Source organism: Hydractinia symbiolongicarpus, chromosome 15, assembly GCF_029227915.1.
Source record: "Hydractinia symbiolongicarpus strain clone_291-10 chromosome 15, HSymV2.1, whole genome shotgun sequence".
Classification (NCBI taxonomy): domain Eukaryota; kingdom Metazoa; phylum Cnidaria; class Hydrozoa; order Anthoathecata; family Hydractiniidae; genus Hydractinia; species Hydractinia symbiolongicarpus.
In genome coordinates, this window is record NC_079889.1 from 10650710 (window position 1) to 10671993 (window position 21284).

Consider the following 21284-nt stretch of genomic DNA (forward strand, 5'->3'; position numbering starts at 1 on the left):
GCGACTGCATTTTTTTCGATTTAATTGGCTTATTAAAATGCGCAGCCTTACTTTGTTTTTTTAACGGTGACACATTTTAATGGCGACATTTATTGTTTGCGGTATGTGTGATCATAATTAAGAAACCTCCATGATGGTAGATGAAAACAAAAAAGAAAGAGATGTGGAACGAAAAATTAATTAAAAAATACAAAATTATATTTGAATTATCTCGTTATTTTTGCATGTTTCATTTTTTAATTTTTGAAGTTATAATAGGGGAGATGTAGCTACAGAAACGTGCCAGACAAAATGACAGGCCAGAACTGATTTTCATCGGACATATTTGCGTCTGGGTCGGACAATGTCCGATGTCCTACCGCTATTTCGAGGGCTGTATAAGATTATTGCGTAACATTTCTCTTTCGAGAAAGAAAAAAAGATTTGAAATTCTTATACTGTTAAGAATTTGAAAATAATATAATTTGTATGAATACATTTAAAGACAAATTATATTAGAAGTATATTCAAGAATAATATTAGAAATTGTAAAACCACAAGAAGACACAAGCCAAGCTATAATGAATAATGCTTTTTTATGTTTAAATTGTCCAGTAGGGAAGAAAATAAATGTTCTAAAATAGCTTTGCAGGTGAACTTCCCATTTTTCAAGAGCAATGTGTACGTTTTGTGCTTGCGATAGTTCACAGCCCTGGATAGCATTTGTGTGTGTGGAATTCTCTGCATATGAATCAAGTTACATTTTCAAACTTTTATAGCGCTTTTTGGCAGACATAATATCAGTTCTGGGCATGACAAGACCTGAAGAACGTGACTGTTTGAAATACCGTTTTCTTGGTGCACTAGAAGCTTTAGAATCCTGGGGCCATGAATATGTGAGGTAGGTTTGTTTTTAAAACATTACGAGTATAGTTTTTACAAATTTTGTTTATTGACAAGTACCATAGTCAAGCCTATCAATAAGAGAATAACACAGGGTTCAGAGTGACCCGGAAAACCTGGAAAAAGTACCCTTTTTGGAAAAACTCAGGGAGAACATGGAAAACTCAGGGAACTTTTTTCTAAGTCAGGGAAGTTTTTTTCTCCTATGTAAGTATGTTTTGTTGCTGCATATTTCTTTGTAAAGATATCCTTTCCGGTTGGACAAGATGATGTGTAATAGTATTTTTTTATACTTGTTTTATATTTTCACGTATGTATGATTTTTATTGCTTGTACTTGCTTTATTCTGCATCCTACCTATCTTCGTCAAAATGTAATTTACGATATATCTACCTGGGGTCTTTAATAACTATAATCTGTTATTGTAGTAAAAAATAAAGGATAAAACATTCTTCAGCAAGCAATGGTTGAAGGATCCAGAATTCCGGCAATGAATGGCCCCTGGACCAGATAATACCCAACTTGACAAAACATTGCTTGAAGCTAAAAAGAGAAAGCTTAATTGACTTAAATGACTTAAATATGAATTTCTTTTTGTTTGTTACATTTTGTTGTATTCTATATACAACTCTCTCACTTTCTTACTTTGTAACATGTCATTTTGGAAAGTTCCTGCATTAAAGAGATATGTTTTGTACATTCCTTCTCAGTTCGGACAACTCAGGGAAAAATAGTATAGACTTTAAGGGAAAAATATTCTCATAAGCCACTCTGAACCCTGTAACACCCAAGCAATAAATTGCTCGCGTAAGGTTACAATAATTTAGTATTTGGGCGAGCAATCTGAATAAATAGAAAAACTTTATAAATGCATATTTTATTACAAAATGTTTTTGATCTATTTTATCTTGTCTTTTCTATATATTTTTCTATATAATTTTTACTGCAAATAATAAAAAAAATAAAGAGTTCCATGTGAGATGAATTGATACTGCTCAGCCAGGCAAAAGTTTTGTGGAATTTTGGGGGTAATTATTGGCTAAGCTAGTTTCTTAATTCTCAGAATTGGATGAGTCTTTGCATGAGCAAGAGCGATTGCTCTCCTCTTATTGATAGGCTTGAATAATGTACTAAAACTAACTGGTCCAAACCTGGACAAAAGTTTTGAGACCAATCCCGTAGCAATATAGAATAATTTCTTGCAACGTTCCTCCTTTTATCAATGTTAAAAACTGTTGAAAGTTCTTACCTCCACCAAGGAGAAGAAGAGGTTTAAGTTCCTAAACAGCTGTTGAGACAATAATACACAGAGGAAGACTGTATTTTGGCTCACAACCACTCAACATAGGTATCACTAGTGTAGTACTTCTACTGCACTAGTCTATAATTTTAAAATTAAAAGCTTCATAGGAATTATACTGGACATCACCCCTACATGTTTGCTTCAGATAACCATTTCCCTGTTCATTACAAGGTATACCAAAAGATTTAAAAATACATCATAGTCACAATAAAGGGTTCTTTTAAGATCCACTGTTGCTTGGAAGCTCAAGATGATTTATGTTGAGGGGTAAAATTTTTGCTTTGTATTCTAGAAGTCCACAACACAGGTAATCACTGGTTTGGGCCAACCCATGCCATTTAAGAGAAATTATGTAGGCGCTACTGAACACATAAACAACACTGACAGCCATTGAAAGTGTCTATCTGTTTTAATGTTTAACTAAAAAATAAGTAGTGGATTGTATATGTGCGTTGAAGTAAAATTTGCTCAAGTCCTCTATAGCGTCAATTATTTGTTAATGAAAATAAACCAAACTACTATGCAAAGCAAAACCAACATTTTTTGTGTGGTTAGTATGTTACAAGCTTTTTTATAAACTTCAGTCTGGAAGAATCTGTCTCCAAATTTCAGGCATCTAGCAGAAGAAATCAGACAAGAATATACTGACAGAACAGATGGTAAAACTGAGGATCTTATAAAGCTGGCGAAAGAAATTATACCATACGATATGAAACATAATGCTGAAATTGATGCTTGTGATTTGGCTATGGAAATTGAAAGATTGGATCTATTACAAATTTACGTTGATAAATCTACTTATCAGCGTGTTTGCCTATATTTAAAGAGGTAAGTTGTATTACTCAATTTTTACTCAATAATTATTACTTAAACCTTTTTTTTTGTGGGTCTTTGTCACACTTTTTTATGCAAAAACACATTTGAAAACTTGAATCACGACAATTGGAATATCTAAGAAAAGTTGATTATCTGTTTTGATAGTAATCCTGCATAATGATTGTACAAAGAGTTTTTTTTTTATTTATTTGCTTTTTTTAGTTGTGTAAAATATGTTCCTGAACCAGAAGATTCTCAATTACTCAAATGTGCGCTAGATATTTACTTGAAGTTCAACTGTTTTCCAGAAGCACTTAATCTAGCTATTCAATTAAATGATATTGATCTGATTAAGCAAATCTTCAAAGACTGCACAGGAAGGTAAAAACATATTTTGTGTTTAACTTTTAAAAAAAAAATATTTAAATAATAGAAATACAAGGAAAAACATGACAATATGTTGTGAGTTTTTCCCAAGTTTTGTTTATATTACACCGTGAAATGACAGCTTTATTGTATTTCATCATGAAACTAAGATTTGATCATAAGCCGGAGGATCACCCCAGCTTTCACATCCCTATTTACTAAGTTTTTTTAATCTTTTTTTAACTATCAAAATTACTTGTAAATACGCCCAGATTTTAATTCATCATTTAACAAAGGCGGACAATGCCAGATTACAAAGCAGGATTTTCCCGGAAGATTTTGGCGCACATGCAGCAAAAACGCACCAAATGTTTTAGGTGTGCTATCAGCCTCTTTTAATCTTCACATGCCTCCTAAAAAAGCCTGACAAACACGATAAAGATTATTAAAAAGGATTGTGTATTTAGCTGGTACTTTTTTATTGTCAATTTAAATTGAGAGTATGTTATAACTGAGAACCCTCTTTTATGTTTATTTTAGATGTGCTTAGGTTTTGCAACTAAATAATCAATGTTATTTATTTATTTGATTTAGTGATGATAAAAAGTTAATGCAACAACAGCTAGGTTATATTCTTGGTCGTTTACAGATATTTTTGGAGATAGACGAAGACATAGAAGATTCCGACTTTTTAGCCGATATTATTTCAAATGCACATCTTAACAATAGTTTCTTAGCTCTAGCACGTGAGGTATGCATTATTTTTTGTTATAATGTTTATTTCACATGTGGTTTTGCAGGTAGAAACTTAACATTGTTTACTCAATTTACTTCTGACAACATTACAGTATAAAAAGATGAGTAGAACAATTTTTTTGCTTTATTTGGCATATTTATAATCAGTTTAACTAGCATGTAAACTCACACAGACATGTTGTTGTACCTGAAACATCCTTTATTCTCCATGTTGCAGGGTTTTCATTTTTTTCCTCTTGAAGGGCTACAAAATAGTTGAATTAAATGCTTATATATTGATTTAACTACGTTGCCAATATATAGGGGGTATTTTTAATGTCCAATTTTTTTTAACAGCTGTAGCATTTTTTTTAAAAAGCTTAAAATATCCATTGTATTTTATTAAAAGATATTTTGTCTTTGAAATCTAATTTTCAACTACCTGCTGCCTTAATTTATTTCACTTGTTATCTTAAAATTGAGTTTAGTTATAAGGAGTTGTGGATAATGGACAGCATGTCAGTATTTCACCTTGTCACAACACTACTTCGTGTCCTAAGGGTCAAGATAGTTTTGTTTTTTTCCCAGTATTTTTACTGTCATTTGCTCAACATTCATAAAAGGTCAAAAACCCAACAGTCTTTAAAAAAGTATTTGTATCTTGCGTTATGTATCTGTTTGATTTATAATTCATCTTGCAACTTGAGAGATTTACTGTGAGTTATACCGAATCACTATTTTTTGTTTTATAATTCAACTTGTGATAACAAAATGCTATATTTTAGTTTTTGACGCGGTTGCTTTAGACTTGATTGATGTAACTAATTTCTTATCAAAGCTAGCATTTATTTTAGCTGGATATTATGGAGCCAAAAGTACCCGAAGATATATATAAAAGCCACTTGGATTCAAGTAAGAGTTAACATTGACTATCACTTTTTATTGTGTTGAAATTTCATATAATACTTTATGTATCTGTAATAATAATAATAGCCATATTTTGTCTGTTGTCCCAAACCGGTTGTACTAACCGCGCACAAAATCTTCATGCTAGCTAAAAAAAACAAATGCAATATATTTTAAAAGAATTTGCTGCAACCAGCGTATTCTCTTGAATTTTCCATGAGCTTACGACTAGATATTTCTAATATATCTTGTCTGTTGGATAATATCGTATAAAATACGATATATGTTTATTGAATTTACTGCGGTTGCCGAATTCTCATGGATTTTATTATTTTAGTGTATTTTTCCTACAATGCCTTTTTATCTTTATCACACAGGGCCTTTTTCAACATCTTCAGTAAGTTTGGACAGTGCAAGACAGAACTTGGCATCATCATTTGTCAATGGGTTTGTAAATACTGCATTTGGAAAGGACAAATTATTAACAGAGGATGGCAACAAATGGTTGTATAAAAACAAAGAACATGGTATGATTTATTTGTTTTTTCTTTTGCATTAACAGTTTTTGAAACCGCAGTTCAGTTGACTCTTCATGTGTGAATTTGTTGAACTTACTCCATCCAACTGAAGAAAAAACTGATAGTATTCTTTGCAAATTGTTGATGTGTTTCATTCTTTTTACTAGATGTGTTTCTGTGTGTTGCTTTTATATTTCCAATTGTTTCTTATAAATAGTTTTCAATACTTTTTAATATTTTCTTAAAAGTTCACTTCAAACCTCCTAAATTTAGCTAAAATCTCCTAAAATTGTGAAATTTTAAGGCTTTAGCCATCCTGTTAACATAATAACTGCGACTGTTGTTATTCTTATGTGTCAACAAAATCACTTATAGGTATGTTAAGTACTGCAGCTTCTCTTGGTATGTTGTTACTTTGGGATGTTGATGGTGGCCTCACACAAATAGACAAATATCTATACTCTACAGAAGATTATATCAAAGTAAGTGTGTTTATTTCTTTTTTCATGTGATCAATAAATTTTAGTTTAACCCAAAATTAAAAATTTTTAAGGCAAAAGTTATGTCTTCACCGCCAAGCAGAACTGTTTTCCAGTCCCTATACGGGTTCCAGGTGGCCCGAGTTTGCAAACTAAGAAATATGGAAGCTCAAAAAATTCATTATGAATATATGAACAAATTGTTAGAAAAGACAAACTACAATCTTGTTTAACATGTTATTAGAGAAACAGTCAAATTTCAAAGATCCTGTCCACAAGTAGTCTTTGGCGCTCTTTCCAAATTGGACACAAAATTTAAACTTTTCCATCCTCACATACGGACTTTGAATTTTGCTTAGATTATTTGATGAGATCCACAACCCTAAGACTAATTTTTATTGACATCGGCATGGCTTGGGATGCCTGCTATCTGGATTGGTTCATAATGTAGACATTAATCACATATTCAAGGTTGTTAACCCGGCTTAGAGCTTTCAAAGATTGCTCAGGTCATGAACTTTCATTTTCCAATAAATATTGACAATGATTTTAGTACCTTCTCTTAGATATTTGTTTTTATCACAAAAAGTAGGTCTTCGAAACAAAGTTAATAGGCCCATATTTTTTTTACGGTAATCCACTTCACTCTTCTCACAACATGGTGATGAAAAGTTTCACTACAAATTGTAGCTATAAAACTATCAATGCTAGAAAATATGCATTTTTATTGTAGCTAGCTTATCGCACTATAATCTTCGAAGCATAATTCAACCAATCAATCAACATATATTATTTTGTAAAGAAAGTATTTTATATTACTTTCTAATAAAATAGTTAAATCATGAATTTCCATGAATTTCCTAATGGTAAAGATTCAAGCGAAAAGTTCAAAATTACAATGTTTTGTAAAAATGGATTTCAGATCCTCTAAAATGGAGTGAGTTCTCATTCAATTTGTATATTTAGGCTGGTGCGTTACTGGCATGTGGTATTGTTAACTCTGGTGTTCGTAATGAATGTGACCCAGCTCTTGCTTTACTCAGCGATTATGTAGAGCACAAGACAAGTGCGATGCAAATTGGTTCAATTTTAGGTCTTGGTTTAGCTTATGCAGGTTCTAACAGGGAGGACGTGCTTAGCCTGATTCTGCCTGTGCTATCCGATTCAAAATCATCAATGGAGGTAAGGTTATTATTTAATGCAAACATTTTGTCCCGTTCTTATGTTACACACCAAAAATATTGACAATGTTTGTTTAAGAAAATTTTAAAAAAATATCGCATATATGTATGGTAAGTTCATATAACATAAAAAGAAATGACCATAATGACTAAATATAGGGAATGACAAATGCAAAAAAGAATGAAAAGATCGTTGTAACCTAAAAAAAGTTCATCACTATTTTATTTGTATCCCCTGCATTTTCTGAAATAATTTTGTTGTATTTGATTTTAGTGTCGTCTCCTGTAAGGATGTAAAGAAAATAATGTGTATGAGTGTGATAACCTAATTTTTAGGTTGTTGGTGTCGCTGCGTTAGCATGTGGTCTAATAGCAATTGCTTCGTGTAATGGTGAAGTGACGTCTGTAATTTTACAAACTATGATGGAACGTAGTGCTATTGAACTCAAAGAATACCACGGAAGGTTTCTTGCTCTTGGTCTGGGTTTAACTTATTTAGGTTTGTGTGTTTTGTTGTTCTTAGACATTATAATGTAACAACAGCAGACTTGTAGTTTTTGTGGGTAATCCACAATTTCTGAGACATGGTAAAGGTAACGTTATGAAGAATCAACTTAGGTTCATAGAAGTTTGTGTCTCCAACTAATTGCAGACGTGACAAATATTAAATTGGAATGGCTGTAACGGGAGAAATTTTAGTGGTAAAAAATGTTTCACTAATATACAAAATACCCCTTGGACATTCTGTTGGTGTTGTTAAAATTTGACGAGGTTCTATTATACTTAAAGCTCTTGTACATGATGTTTTTAAAAAGCATCTCAAGATGTTGCTTAGAATTTTAGTTACTTATTTTTAGGCCAGAATTAGTACTGGCATACTGATTTACCTGGTTCTAAAAAGCAAAGAAAAATACAATTATACTAGTCGTGAGTCCATAGAAAAATCCTGGGTAAATACAAAAAAAATTGAATTTTTTTTTCTATCTTGGCTTGGCTCTTCTATCTTCTATCTTCCTCATTATAAAGCTGCAATTTTCCACTAATTAAAAAGCTGTAACTTTTAACCACAATAAAGGTTGCAACAAAATTTCTTTATTTCTGTACACCACACAAAAGCTTAATCCATAGGAAGACTTTTGACGTTCAAGTTTGGCACAGTGGCACAGACTTAGGACTTTTGATTGGACTTAGACTTAAAAATAGCCTATTTCTAGAATAAACCTTAAAAATTTTCAGGTAAAGACTTTATTAAAATTAAAAATTTTTATTTGTCAAACTATAGTGGTGAATTCTGTTACTTTTATGACAAAAATAAACGTGCTCATAAAAAGAGCCTGGTGTCTTAAACACTCAGAAAAAATGGGTAAGTGGACAGAATTAAGGATGTAATTAAAAATTAAGGATGTTATGCATGTATTAGCACAAACTTTGTAACCACTTGTGGGACAAATATTTTTGCTTATGAGCCCATATCTTGTGATCTGCATGTCAGTTTGCAATCAAATTTTGTGAGTAAACATATAGGGGCTATACAAGCTTACGCAGAAAATCAAAGCAAGTTACAAGTTACCGATTTCTAGTTATTGGGTCATAGGAAAAAAATTAAGAGGCCTGGGACGGGTAACTGCTTGTCATTTTGGCAAAAAAAATTATGTTAATCAATTCACCTTTATATTATCTATGTATTGATACAGTTTGAATGCACATCCCTTAACAGGTCTAAAATTGCTGATGACACAAAATTTCAACATTTGCTATTACTTATATGACATCATAATTATGCAGCACAATTACATCTGAAATTCTTTAAATGAATTTAAATCTTAAGAACAAAAGGAGCTTTTCAAAAAATTTAAAAATTAAAAAAAAAATTAAAAAGTTAACCAACTTCTTTTAGCTCTATAATATAAGTCCAACATCATTTTGTACCTTCGGTTCCTTTTAAAATACAGGAAGTTGTATGCAAAAACCTTTTTGCTCAAAAATTTTCTTTCTATTTCATATTTAATGAATATGTGTAACAGTGGTAACACAGATTAAAGGGGATGTACTTCTGAAGTAAGTTTAGAAGAAAAAGGAGAAAAACCACAAACTCACTTTAAATCACATTGGTAAATAAGTAGGGGTTCACATTAAATACCATAGGGGTTCACATTGATACCATGAATTCATGTTGCATAACACGAATTCATGTCACATGACACTTGATGCTAACAGTTTTAAACTAAAAGCTGGTACCACTTTAATAAAAATGGTTGAATCAATAAACGAAAGGCACAAAGTAAACCTGTTTCACGTCAATCGACATTGATCGATTTGAACAATCTCATTTATGTGGAAACCCTGAGTTAATATGTTTTTAATTTTCTCTTAGGTAAACAGGAGTCAGTAGATGCCACTGTTGAAACTCTAAAAGTTGTTCCGGGGACGTTTAGTCACTGGGCACGTGTCATGGTCGATGTGTGCGCATATGCAGGTGAAAGATTATTTCCGATTTTTGACAAATTAAGAAAGACAAGTCTCTATACCTGTTATTCTGGCTTTTTTAGATAATCTGTAACACTCTTTCCAGGCTATATTGCGATGGGAAAACCATTTAATATCACTTTTCTATTTTAATTTTGGTGCTGGTAATGTAAGTTTTTTATTCGTTTTTCAGGAACTGGCAATGTTTTAAAAATTCAAAATCTCCTCCACATCTGCTCCGAACACTACGAAAACGACAAGGAAAAGGAAGATGATAAGAAAAAGAAGGATGAGAAGAAGGAGACCTCAAGCAAAGATGAGAAAAAAACTGACGAAAAGAAGACAGGGAAAAACGAGGAGGAAAAATCCGATACAACAGAAGCTGAAGCAAAAGACGGTTCACATCAAGGTATTGCAGTGCTGGGTATATCTGCTATAGCTATGGGTGAAGATATTGGTATTGAGATGGCTATGAGGGCTTTTAATCATTTAGTGAGTGCAATTTTTATTCACTTTGTGATGCATGAACAGCGTACTTTCCGATTAAGTTTAAGCAAAACAATATTATTCTAAAGTTTTTTAGTAATTTAAAGATAAAATTAACTTTTTTGCAGGTTTTTTGTTGTTTTTTTGAAAAAAACATAAACATCCCAGATTCCTTTTACTGTTAAAATGACAAATGTATGTACCTAAATTTTAGGTATTGGAAGTGTACATGAAAAAAGCCACTTGTAAGGCTTGTTTGAGAATTGTGCTTAATTTTATATGTTCTCTCAAGCGACTTTTTAGGGTACTTACAGTAACTGAACACCTGGAAAGTAAATCTCATATTTTCTAATCATATTTTAATTCGGTGAATTTACTGTATAGTAAGACATGAATGGAGAAGAAAAGATTGAAAAATTAATGTTTGCGAAATGTTTCAGCATTTTTAAACAAAGATGGACATCCACAATTTTTCACAAGCCTTTGCCCTTATATATTTCTGAATTGTTTTTTTTATGTGAGCAAAAATAGCTATTTTAGGCTGCAAATTTTTAATTTCAATTAAAATGTAGAACATTTTATCTACTTACTAGCTCCAATACGGTGAACCTGTCATACGAAGATCTGTACCTCTTGGTCTTGCACTGATATCAGCTTCAAACCCCCGACTGACTGTTGTTGACACACTCAGCAAGTTTTCTCATGATCACGATGCTGAAGTAGCGCACAATTCAATATTCGCCATGGGTGTGGTCGGAGCAGGTGAGAAGCACACGTTTGTTCCAACATGCCAATAACAGTAATATTTTTATGATGTAGCAGTAGAGATCATTTCTACCAAACATTCCAACAACCATTTTTATATGTAGCATTGAATATTTTTATCCTATTTTTGCTTGAAGGTAAGCATAGTATCACCTATATCTATCAGTTATTACAGACCTTTCGTGAAAAATAAAAATACAGTCAAAATTTCAAAGTTAACCTCATAAAAGAATTGATAATTGTGTAATTACAACTCTAGAAGCTGTTTCTCAGAACATCAGGACTGCCATGCTTCCGCAAATCTCCCCAATTGTCCTCATTTTTAAAACGTCTCCTCAACTGTTCTCTAAAAGTAGATTTTTTAATAATTTTCTCCTTAAGTCCTCTTAAATCTCATTAAATTTGATTAAGTCTCGTCAAATCTGAAAACATCTCTTTAATTTTATTTTTACATCCTGCTGTAAGTTTTTTATATCCAAAATGCAATAAGGTGTTCTTCACTCATGGTATGAAGTCTCAAATATTCTCAATTTCTATGGAAAGATTCCCCCACAAATGTCCTATTTTGTTTTGAAAATATCTTCATCTTCTCAAAATAAGGTTAAGCATTCTCTTCAGAGTGGCAACCCTTAACATGGATGAATCACTTAGTTTTCCCCCTGTTTCATTATACTTTTGTTTTATTATTGCAGGTTCAAATAATGCTCGTTTGGCTGGTATGTTACGACAGCTAGCTTTATATTACCACAAAGATGCTAATAATCTATTCATGGTTAGGATAGCACAGGTATGAACGTTATTTCCTTTGTAACATATCCAGTGTGGATCGCCCTCGAATCAGCGCCCTTCTTTAGAGCCTTAATTGAAGTAAGCAGCCTACGCTTTCATTTGAGAAATACGGAATCTTCATGAGCTTGATGTCATAGACCATCTAAAGAAACGGTTTTATATTGGACCTTGAAAACTTTAAAAAGCTTGAAATCATACTAAGTATATATTATAACTTTCCGTCCTTAAACCTAGAAATTGTTGAAACAAAATAGGCAGTCGTTTTAGAAGGAAATCTACAATGAAACTGCTTTAGGGTAGTAGCACAGGATCTGCTTTTTAAACCAGTGGAATGGATAAATAGAGAATTTAGTTTGTTCAGGACTTTCAAAGCGTGTTTTTACCTTGTTTATCCAGTTTCATTATGTACATCTTTTTTTTATAGGGATTGGTTCATCTTGGCAAAGGCACTTTAACAGTGAGTCCATATCAATATGATCGCACGTTTATGTCGCCTGTGGCTGTTGGTGGTTTGATGGCCACACTTACTGCATTTTTTGATGTCAAGCAAAGTAGGTTTTTGTGCATTTACTGTGTGGCCATATCTTTATTGAAATAAGACTTTAAAAAATAAAGAGCAAGCCAGAATCTTTAAATATTTGACACTAATTTTTTTTTTAAGTTTGTTAACACTTTATTTTTTGTAAAAAGCACGAAAAACTTATCTAACCCCAGCCCTGGGTTGTTTTACTAACATATTTATTGCCGCACATAGTGTAGTGGATTCAGAATTCTACTGCGCCTTCTAGTTCGCATGCCGCTCGCACTCAGGCAGCTTTAGCTATGAAGACACCGCATTTTTACTTCAATTTTAATTTTCTTGATTCTGTAATCTGTCATCAAACATAGCTATGTGACAAAATATGTATTTTAAAAGTGATTTTTGTAACTATTCAAAAATCACAGCATCCTTTTAGAACTGTTGTGAACACATCTGCTTATAATATTGTGTTTTTTTATTTATGTATTTTTTTTTAGCAATTCTCGGCAAATCTCATTATCTACTGTATTCTCTCGTGTCTGCTATGCAACCGAGGATGTTAGTCACGCTTGATACTGATCTTAAGGCTCTACCAGTACATGTCCGAGTTGGTCAGGTAAACTATATTTCATCACTCCGTGTTAAGTAGAATTTCCAAAAATTAGTTAGGAAAGTAGTTTTGTGTTTGGATCGTAGGTTTTAAATGGATTGTGATGTTTTTGTTTACATTTTACTTAAAACGCAAAATACACGCAACACGGTGGTGAGTTAAAGCGGAGCGTAGTGGATAGGCCACAACGGAGCACAGTAGAGCTTGTCTACGGGTGGGGTAGGCAAAATATGTGTTGTAAGCTAAAGCAGAGCGCAGTTTTTAAGCTACAACGGAGCACGGTATAGCTTGTTTACGGGTAGGTTAGGCAAAATACACACTGATAAAAGTTAAAAGGTCAAACCTGAGTGTTGCATAGCTGTCCACATAAAGTTAAGACGGAATTATCACTTCTGTTTTTTTTCCTGTTATTCTAACATACAGTAGTGATTTATTATAGGTGAATTGTGAGCATGCTGCAAAGATGATGGATCGAGTTGCTCAATAATGATTTCTTTTGTATTCATACAGGCTGTTGATGTAGTCGGTCAAGCTGGCAAGCCAAAATCTATCACAGGTTTTCAAACACACACAACACCAGTTCTGCTTGCGCATGGTGAACGAGCTGAACTTGCTACCGACGAATGTATCTTTTTCGTGCTTTCTCTGATTTACTTTCGTTTATTAAAAGAGCAATAATCTACCTTGCATGACTCTGAGCGCCGAAAATTTCCTGAGGCGACGAAAATTTTACATGTTTTATCTCGCATTAATGAAGTTGTAACTAAAAACATGCACAACTAAGAAAGATTCGTAAAAATTGGAGAAGCCTAAAAATTGACGAAGCCTAAAGTTATTCGTCGGCCCTTTTGCTACACCGCAAAATTTTCGGGCGTAGCAAAGTTTTCACAGGCTGCTAGATTTCAAAAATTTATGTACTATTTTTAAATTTTATTTGCAAAATTTTCACAACCCTAATTTGCTTGTGTTTTTTTAGTCCATGGGATATAAATTCTTAAAAATTAATAATTTTAGGGTTACGAAAATATGCATGTTTTTTTCCTTAACAACTTTTCATTAGACATCGCATTGACTCCTGTTCTGGAGGGTTTCGTTATTTGTAAAAAGAATCCGGAATACGATCCCGAAGACACGCACTGACGTTCTACCACGCGAGTTTTATAAACACTGGTTACACCATTTCTTAGTTGCTTCGAATGGCCAATTTTGTACCGAGCTTTCTCGAAAAGTTTTAAGTGTTGAATTCGTGAAAAGAAAGAAAAAAAATACAGGAAAAAAATGTTTAGTGATTTTTATACCTGGATCCGTTGTTGTGTACGAAAATGCTCTAGTTCGCAGGTTTTTGCAAAAAAAGATATAAAAAAAGTATATATAATATTTCGGTGTTTTGAAGGTTAAAATGTTGTGTTATAATCTCTGTCCGTTTTCCTCTTTTAATATATCTTAATGTAAGTACCTTCGCAATTTCGTGAGTTCTTGACAACTCCGCAATAATTAATTAGGAACTCTTCAGTCAACTCCCACTGTTTTGAACTTTCATGTCATTAGCAATAAAGTGCGAAAAATGTGTTGATTTTTGCGAATTTTTACGCAAATAATGCTTGTCCCCAGGGAGCGAATTCAGTTTCTATCAGCTTCATTTTCTCCTAAAGTTTATGATATAACCAACCTCTACACCGGGGCTCTTTGTCTTTATTATTATTGTTATTATTGTTATTGAAATTTTTTATCCAGGATAGCCTTTTCAGTTCCTATTGGTACTGTTATCAACGAGGGTCCTGCGAAGGGGGCCTTAACGCATTTAAAGCTCCCATTTTAGCTACGAAAGTCGTGCAAGCACAGCAATCGCTCAACTAGACAACCGCCTAAGATATCAATTCTATTCTCATGCTACGCCCTAAGCAGAAAGGATAGATTCACACTCATAGTTTCTAGCATGACTCGGCCAGGGTTTGAACCCTAGACCTCCCGTACTGGAAGCAACCGCTCTACCACAAGGCTATCAGTCTGTTATGGTCTCTTTTTTATCCGGAACGGCGACCCTTATATCAAAAAGAAAAAAAAGCCCTGGGACTGAGGTTGAGATATAACGACCGTTAATACGATGTTAGGGACCGAGAAAATAGTTGGAGGTTGTAGTAGCGGAGATAACGTCAAAATAAACAAAACAGGTTCTGGAGACGAGGTTGCTTCGAATACACGAAATTGAGGAACAATGTTTCAAAATTCGCAAAATTTAATTCTTGCGAAATATTAGGATCTTCAGCCTAACGATTTTGTTTTTTTGGCGCCAAAACTAGTTTCCGTGACTATACTTCTGCTTGCCTGTTACTTGATTCGTTTTAGGATTTGAGACACCAACCTTGTTTCTAGGGCATTTTGCCTTTTAGATGAATTTAAAAGCGGCAAAATAACAGCTCGAGGGCCACAGACCATTGGAAAGAGGTTGTTGAGACTCATCCTGCCAATACAAGGTGTTGCTGAAAAACGTGTTAGAGGTAATTCCTGTATTTCTTCCATTAAGTTCAATAGAACTAAAGGGTTTGAGCTTTATGTTGAAAAAGATCAACCTCATTCCCAAGACGTATTTTCGTTTTTTTTATACTTACGAAAAGGAGTTTTGGGGACGAGGTTGAGAAAAGGAATAATAAAATCAGGAAAAAAAAACCTGGGGACGGATGCTTAAGGTGTTGCGTGAAGAAATTAACAAAAAAAAGGAGGATTTTGTTAGCGTGTTTAGATAATGATCACATATGATATGATATAAATCTTCTTCACTTCCAAAATATGTTAAATGTCTCCCATATATATATATATCGATATATCCAAAGAGAACTTTACACTCAAGAATCATTTTTTGAATCTTTCCCGGCCGCGTAAAAAACGAAACATGGAGGCGGTTCCATTTGATGTAGAAGCAAAGAAGACGTTTTGTGGTAAACAACAAGTACAATATCGTATTTGCACAGCTAAACAAATCAGAGCAAAAACGTGGAGAAAAAGAGCAACCAATACATTCTTCTGTGTTTGCATAACTACTAAAAGAATCAAAAGTACTACAAACATGCGAGACAATTCGCGTTCCTTAGGCTACCATAGTAAGTTTGCATATCATATTTCAATTTACAATAACATTTGATGTAGCTAACGTAATATAATTCGCGGTTGTGTTGTTTTGACTAGCCAGCTGCATTATGATGGATTGCCAATGTTCACAAAACATTAGAGATTTGTGTACATGTGCACACATTCTTGTAGGTAAAAAGCAGGACAAAATATTGAAGTAAATGGTTTATTATTGAAATATGGATTTTTTGTAGGCACAGGTTTTAAATACACTGAAATAATGTTCCATTACTCTTTTATTGAAAAAAAATGTTTCAACGATTTTGGCTTTTGTGTTTAATGGTGTCTTAAAGAGGGAACTAGAATACACATTTTTTTGCATAATACCAAATCAACGACAACCGTTGATTATAATAAAAGCTGGTACAGCACCAATCTTGTCTACTTTTATTATTTCGTGTTTATTGGCAATTGTCTTCAGATTGAGTATAATGAAATATGTATATGCTTTTCCCCCAGTTTTTGCTAAAATACATCTAGACATTAAATTTGCAGCATATTTTATCAACTTTATATCTATGTTACAATACCTGGTAACGCCTGTAGTAAGATGTATTAATGCGGTATACAAAGGATGTACTAGTAGTATTCTAAATATATATATTATACGTATATTCATGTATTTCCACAAAAGCCATCCTTATCAATATTACAAATGTTATCAGATTTATTAATTACTTAGTTTTTTTACCATTTCTAGTTTTACTATTTTCTGATATGATTGTCTGTCTCACAGGCAACCATTGAACATTTAATTTATTAATTAATATTTAAAATAATGTCGGGGGTAAAATTAGGACTTGTAAATTAAAACAACAATTTGAAATGAATACTTTACTTTTTATTGCAAAAAGTTTACTAAACACATCAAAAACTAAATAATTTACAAATCTAGTATTTCTTTCATAAAGGGGTCCTGGGGGCTTGGAATTCTTAGACTAGGAAAGTCAAGGATGAAGGGATCTTTTTTAAAAACGTGTTAGCAAAAAAAAATGTATTTTAGCCTTTTGCAGTCATGAATTAAATTTTTATTTTCATTTAAAATTATACTTTATGTTTTTGTTCTTATGTGACTTCCTATGTCCTCTGTATGTTTTATTGGTGTGAGAAAATCCCAAGAGAATAAGTAAGAGTATTTGACATCAAATGCACTTCTCTATTTTAAAAAAGAAGGAGCCATTGTTTTGATAATTCACATTTCAGTGGATTTCTATAGATTTTAAATCTTTTCTGCTCCCAAAAGGAACCTAGAATTTTTCCAAATTATATTTTTGTGATGATGAAGATGATGATAGATGTCTTTGTGGGGAGATATGTTTTAACAATTATCTGGAAATGACAAAACCAGTTCTTTCTACTTTGGAGTAATATCTACACACAACTCCTTATTTGTTAAAAGTTTTAACATAAAAGATCAAAAAATGTTATTTTTTAGCAAAATGGAAACACTGCTTAACTAAGCATCTGGTCATAGGTAAAGATTTTATTAAAAGAAAAAAAATAATCAACGTAATTTTAAATATTAGAGTTGTCATCACACATATTTGTTTTGCTGTTCAAAAGATAAAGACACAAAAGAAACAGAAATGAAAAAACTAATGCAAACAAATAGCATCTTATAAAATCATAATTGAAATATATTTGTTTTAGCATTATTTGATTTTAATAATCATATTTTAAAGGGAGAGGGTGGGGGGGGGGGCAAGACCAGTTGATATCCAAGACATGTTAAAGGGAAAGTTTGTCAAGAATCTTTTATCAATTTTAAAAACATTGAAGTGTGGGGAAAAGTACTGTTTCAGTTTATAAATTAAAAAAAAAAATCATTGCACACATTATTGTAAAAGAAGTGATATTTTTATACCCCCTGAAAAAACAAGGTATTCACCAATGCTGGGTAGCAACACAGTTTTTTTTGTATGTACGAAATTTATGATACATTTTAATGTTTCATCATTTTTGTAGATTGTGGTTACAGTTTTGACTTATCTTTTGTTATATAAATGTTATACAACAAGACATGTTTTTAGCAGTTGTATTTACTGGTTTCCACCATCTGAGCAAAGATTATATAGAGTATTAATAACACTTTCTGTTCCACAATTGTTTTTACAGATCTTAAAGCAAAATGAGGATATATCTATATTATACTCGCTGTCTGTGAACAAATTTAAGAATTTTGATTGGTGTGGAAGTGTTTTTAAAAGTTTAAGGGTGTTAAAGTGTTTTAAAAGTTTAAGAATAAGTCTATTATATATTTAAAGTTTAAGAATGTGTCTATTATTTAGCAAAATATTGTTTCCCTGATTTAGTAAATGTTTGGGATGAAGGCGACCATTGTAAATTATTGGATACAGCATGTTTTCATCAATTAATAAATTTGGCAATTTTTTTTTTTTTTACTTTAAAGTTTAAAAAAGCTTAAAAGAAAGAACACGAAACATTGCAAAACAGTCAACTTTAGCCGATCATGTCGTGGTCTGCACCACCTGTAAAACCTTCACCTGTGAGTTCACCTGTAAGCATGGCAAGTTATACAGGTAGCAGTAATGCTAGTGGGAGTAGTCGTGAAGGGAGTCCAGCGTATTCGAAGCTGGATAAATCCAATTATATGAATGTGACGAATGATGGATGTAAGTGTGATCTGTATGTTAAAAACAAGGCCTTGAAAGTTAGATACACTCTTACTATACATTAAAAACTAATTGAACAACAAGCAAGCCTTAAGAGCCTTTTGTTTTCCTTTACAAACTTTCTCGTATTAGCGATAATATGCATTATCATTCAACTTTTAAGTTTTAAAATCTAGGATGTCCTTGTTTATATATATATACTTCTTTAGTTTTTATGTTTGATTTTTATTTGGTTTGTTTGTGTTGTTTTATTTTGTTTTGTTTTCGTTAGTTACAATATTGATTATTGTCTTCTCTGTTTTTGTTTTTCATTTCACATATTTTTTGAATTCATCAAGTTATTATATTGACTTTCTTCTTTGTTTTTAAATTAATTTATGGATACATTTTTTATTGTTTTGTTGTGTTTTTTTGAGAAACAAAACAAGTTACAAAAGGTATCACAGGAGAGCAAGATCTTCTTTTCAAAAAAAGTACAATAACTTTCATGAGACAAGTGTGACGGTGATATAATATAATATTGATAAAAGTTAGCCAAATCATTCAATAGTTATATTTTTTAAATGACATAACTTATTTTATAGTGTTTCCTGGTGAAAATCATGCTCCAAGTGACAATAACAACAATATGGTAAGTTTTTCATTTCTGTTTTATACTTCTTGTTCAGTCGTTTTTTATTTTGTTTATGCTGTTGTATTTTGTTGCTCATCTTGATCTTTACATTAAAAACAAACATATATTAAAGTTTTAGATTGTGGAACCTAAATTGTTCACCATTGTCTTAAACAAAATGTAGTAGTTTTTGACTTTTTATTTCCTCCGCAGAAAATGAAAAAAAGTAGTTTTATCCAAGCAAAACACAGTGATATTGCTGAGGAATATCTCCTAAATGTTACCCTGTGCCAGAACCTAATATTCATCACTCTATTCACATTGGTTATCTTTTGTAAGTTTGTTGAAGAATTTAAAACATGGCGAATGAACTTAAAAATTTGTACTTTGTTAGAATAACATATATGCAGGAAAAGGCGTCAGGATAATGTACAAAAACTGAAAGTTTTAAACTTTTCTGTGTTATGCGTATGTTTAAATAATATCAGTTTTTACCAAGTACTTATTTTTGTTATTCATGCATCAGACATTGTGCATAAGTTATCCGATACTCACTGCTAACTATTCTATAGAACATTGCTACTTCAAATTTGTCTTCTAATCTGAATTGTGATTAGAATGCTTTATGAATAAGTGTGAAAGTTTCCCAGTAACAGAAAATTGTGTGCATGTATGTTATATCAATTCATGTGTTATTTTCTGGCTGTGTTGAGATTAATTTGTACATTGCACAGTTTTCAGCCAAATATGATGTTTCATTTTCAACCAAACATCTCAAGATCTTTTGTTTTTAATTTGATGGTAAACCTTTTTTTGTGCTATATTTATTTTGACCGGCACCACGTAACACTTACTATGAGGGAGCTAAATGTTTTGATAAAAATAAGTTGATTTAACTATAGATTAGGTAGGATAGAATATCCTGACTAAATTTCTGATAAGGTATTACGTATACAGAGGCACCGTTTGACCTTAAAATAATTAGAGAGAAAACTGGAAAACAATTAGTTAACGACTACAGATGTATTTGTGATTGGCATTGTTTTCTGAATTTAAGTTAGCAGTGTGATAAAGAAGCTTAATGATGATTTATATTTTAACTTATATTTATTTTATTTGTCTACGAATTATATAATGCTTTGTACAAGTTTGGTATCAAAATTTAATACATTTGTATTATACATAACTAGTTGTTGAAAATCTTCTGTTCAGATTTTTTTTTGCCTTTGAGTATTATTTCACTTTTGAATATGTTACAAATATATATTAATTAAAGTTTTTTTATTAGAACTTATGTGCTAAATTTCTGTTAGTTTTGTTTGCTTGCTTATTGCTTGCTTATTGTTTGTAAAATAAAGCCATATTTTCTGAGGAAGTAAATCTAAAATGGCTTTGTCACTGTGATGGAAATTACTTTCAAAGAAGTTGTTTTCAACCGTGAGACCATACAATGTGGATTAACATAGCCTGTATTGTCAGAGAAAATTATTTTTTAATTGGAAGCCTGTTTTGACAAAATAATTTAGCATGAAAGAATTTAGATTAGCTGAATTAAAGCAATTTATACAAAGTTCATTATATCCTTAGCCTAGATTTATTAACCTGGTTTCTACAGCCGATATAGTTTGCAATCAGTTTTTTGTTTACCTTCATACTAAAGTGAAAAAAAATATTTTAACCAATCTTGAGTATATACTTGTATTCAGTAAGATAAATCTCCACTTGACTTGGTATAGCAAGTAGGACTTCTTTTAAATAGCATGTGAAAACCAGGTCACTGTAATATGCATTATACTGTGGTAGATACTTTTCTATAGCTATCCAATGTTATCAACAGTTAGATATGGGAGTATGGAAAGTGTCTTATGAAACTTAGATCTGCCAATTGAATTTTTTGTTTATTAAGGTTTGTTCTTTGTCTCTTTTTGACTTGTTTATGTTTTCTCGCTTTTGCCGCTTCCTTGAAGGGACGCTAAGCACAAAAAATAATAATTATATATGATAAAATCTCTTGTTGCAACATTACATGTTTGACAGTACCAGGACATTTGTTGTGCTAACAATCCGTAAATAAACTATATGAATGTAGG

At 32.0% G+C, this 21284-nt stretch overlaps 2 protein-coding genes across 9 annotated transcripts in view; both read left to right on the forward strand.

Moving 5' to 3' along the window:
• The window catches only part of LOC130628897 (26S proteasome non-ATPase regulatory subunit 2-like), a 37402-nt gene extending 23285 nt beyond the window's left edge, over positions 1-14117 (forward strand). The window contains exons 5-21 of the mRNA XM_057441949.1: positions 759-880; positions 2798-3013; positions 3224-3382; positions 3962-4118; positions 4957-5014; positions 5386-5535; positions 5902-6008; positions 6972-7187; positions 7523-7685; positions 9561-9662; positions 9846-10144; positions 10732-10900; positions 11596-11690; positions 12117-12243; positions 12710-12828; positions 13333-13447; positions 13883-14117. Coding sequence (XP_057297932.1) covers positions 759-880; positions 2798-3013; positions 3224-3382; positions 3962-4118; positions 4957-5014; positions 5386-5535; positions 5902-6008; positions 6972-7187; positions 7523-7685; positions 9561-9662; positions 9846-10144; positions 10732-10900; positions 11596-11690; positions 12117-12243; positions 12710-12828; positions 13333-13447; positions 13883-13962 — 2454 coding nt within the window. The 3' untranslated portion in view covers positions 13963-14117. The remainder of the gene's footprint in view (positions 1-758; positions 881-2797; positions 3014-3223; positions 3383-3961; positions 4119-4956; positions 5015-5385; positions 5536-5901; positions 6009-6971; positions 7188-7522; positions 7686-9560; positions 9663-9845; positions 10145-10731; positions 10901-11595; positions 11691-12116; positions 12244-12709; positions 12829-13332; positions 13448-13882) is intronic.
• A 1586-nt stretch (positions 14118-15703) lies between these two features.
• LOC130628896 (epidermal growth factor receptor kinase substrate 8-like) overlaps positions 15704-21284 on the forward strand; it is a 43079-nt gene continuing 37498 nt past the window's right edge. For 3 of the 8 annotated variants that reach the window (XM_057441938.1, XM_057441939.1, XM_057441945.1), the window contains exons 1-2: positions 15704-15920; positions 19166-19212. In XM_057441938.1, the coding sequence (XP_057297921.1) occupies positions 15713-15920; positions 19166-19212 (255 nt within the window). In that variant the 5' untranslated portion in view covers positions 15704-15712. Of the gene's footprint in view, positions 15921-18358; positions 18582-19165; positions 19213-21027; positions 21101-21159; positions 21280-21284 lie in introns of those variants that run through there. The other 5 variants (XM_057441940.1, XM_057441946.1, XM_057441943.1 and 2 more) reach the window with 4 other exon arrangements.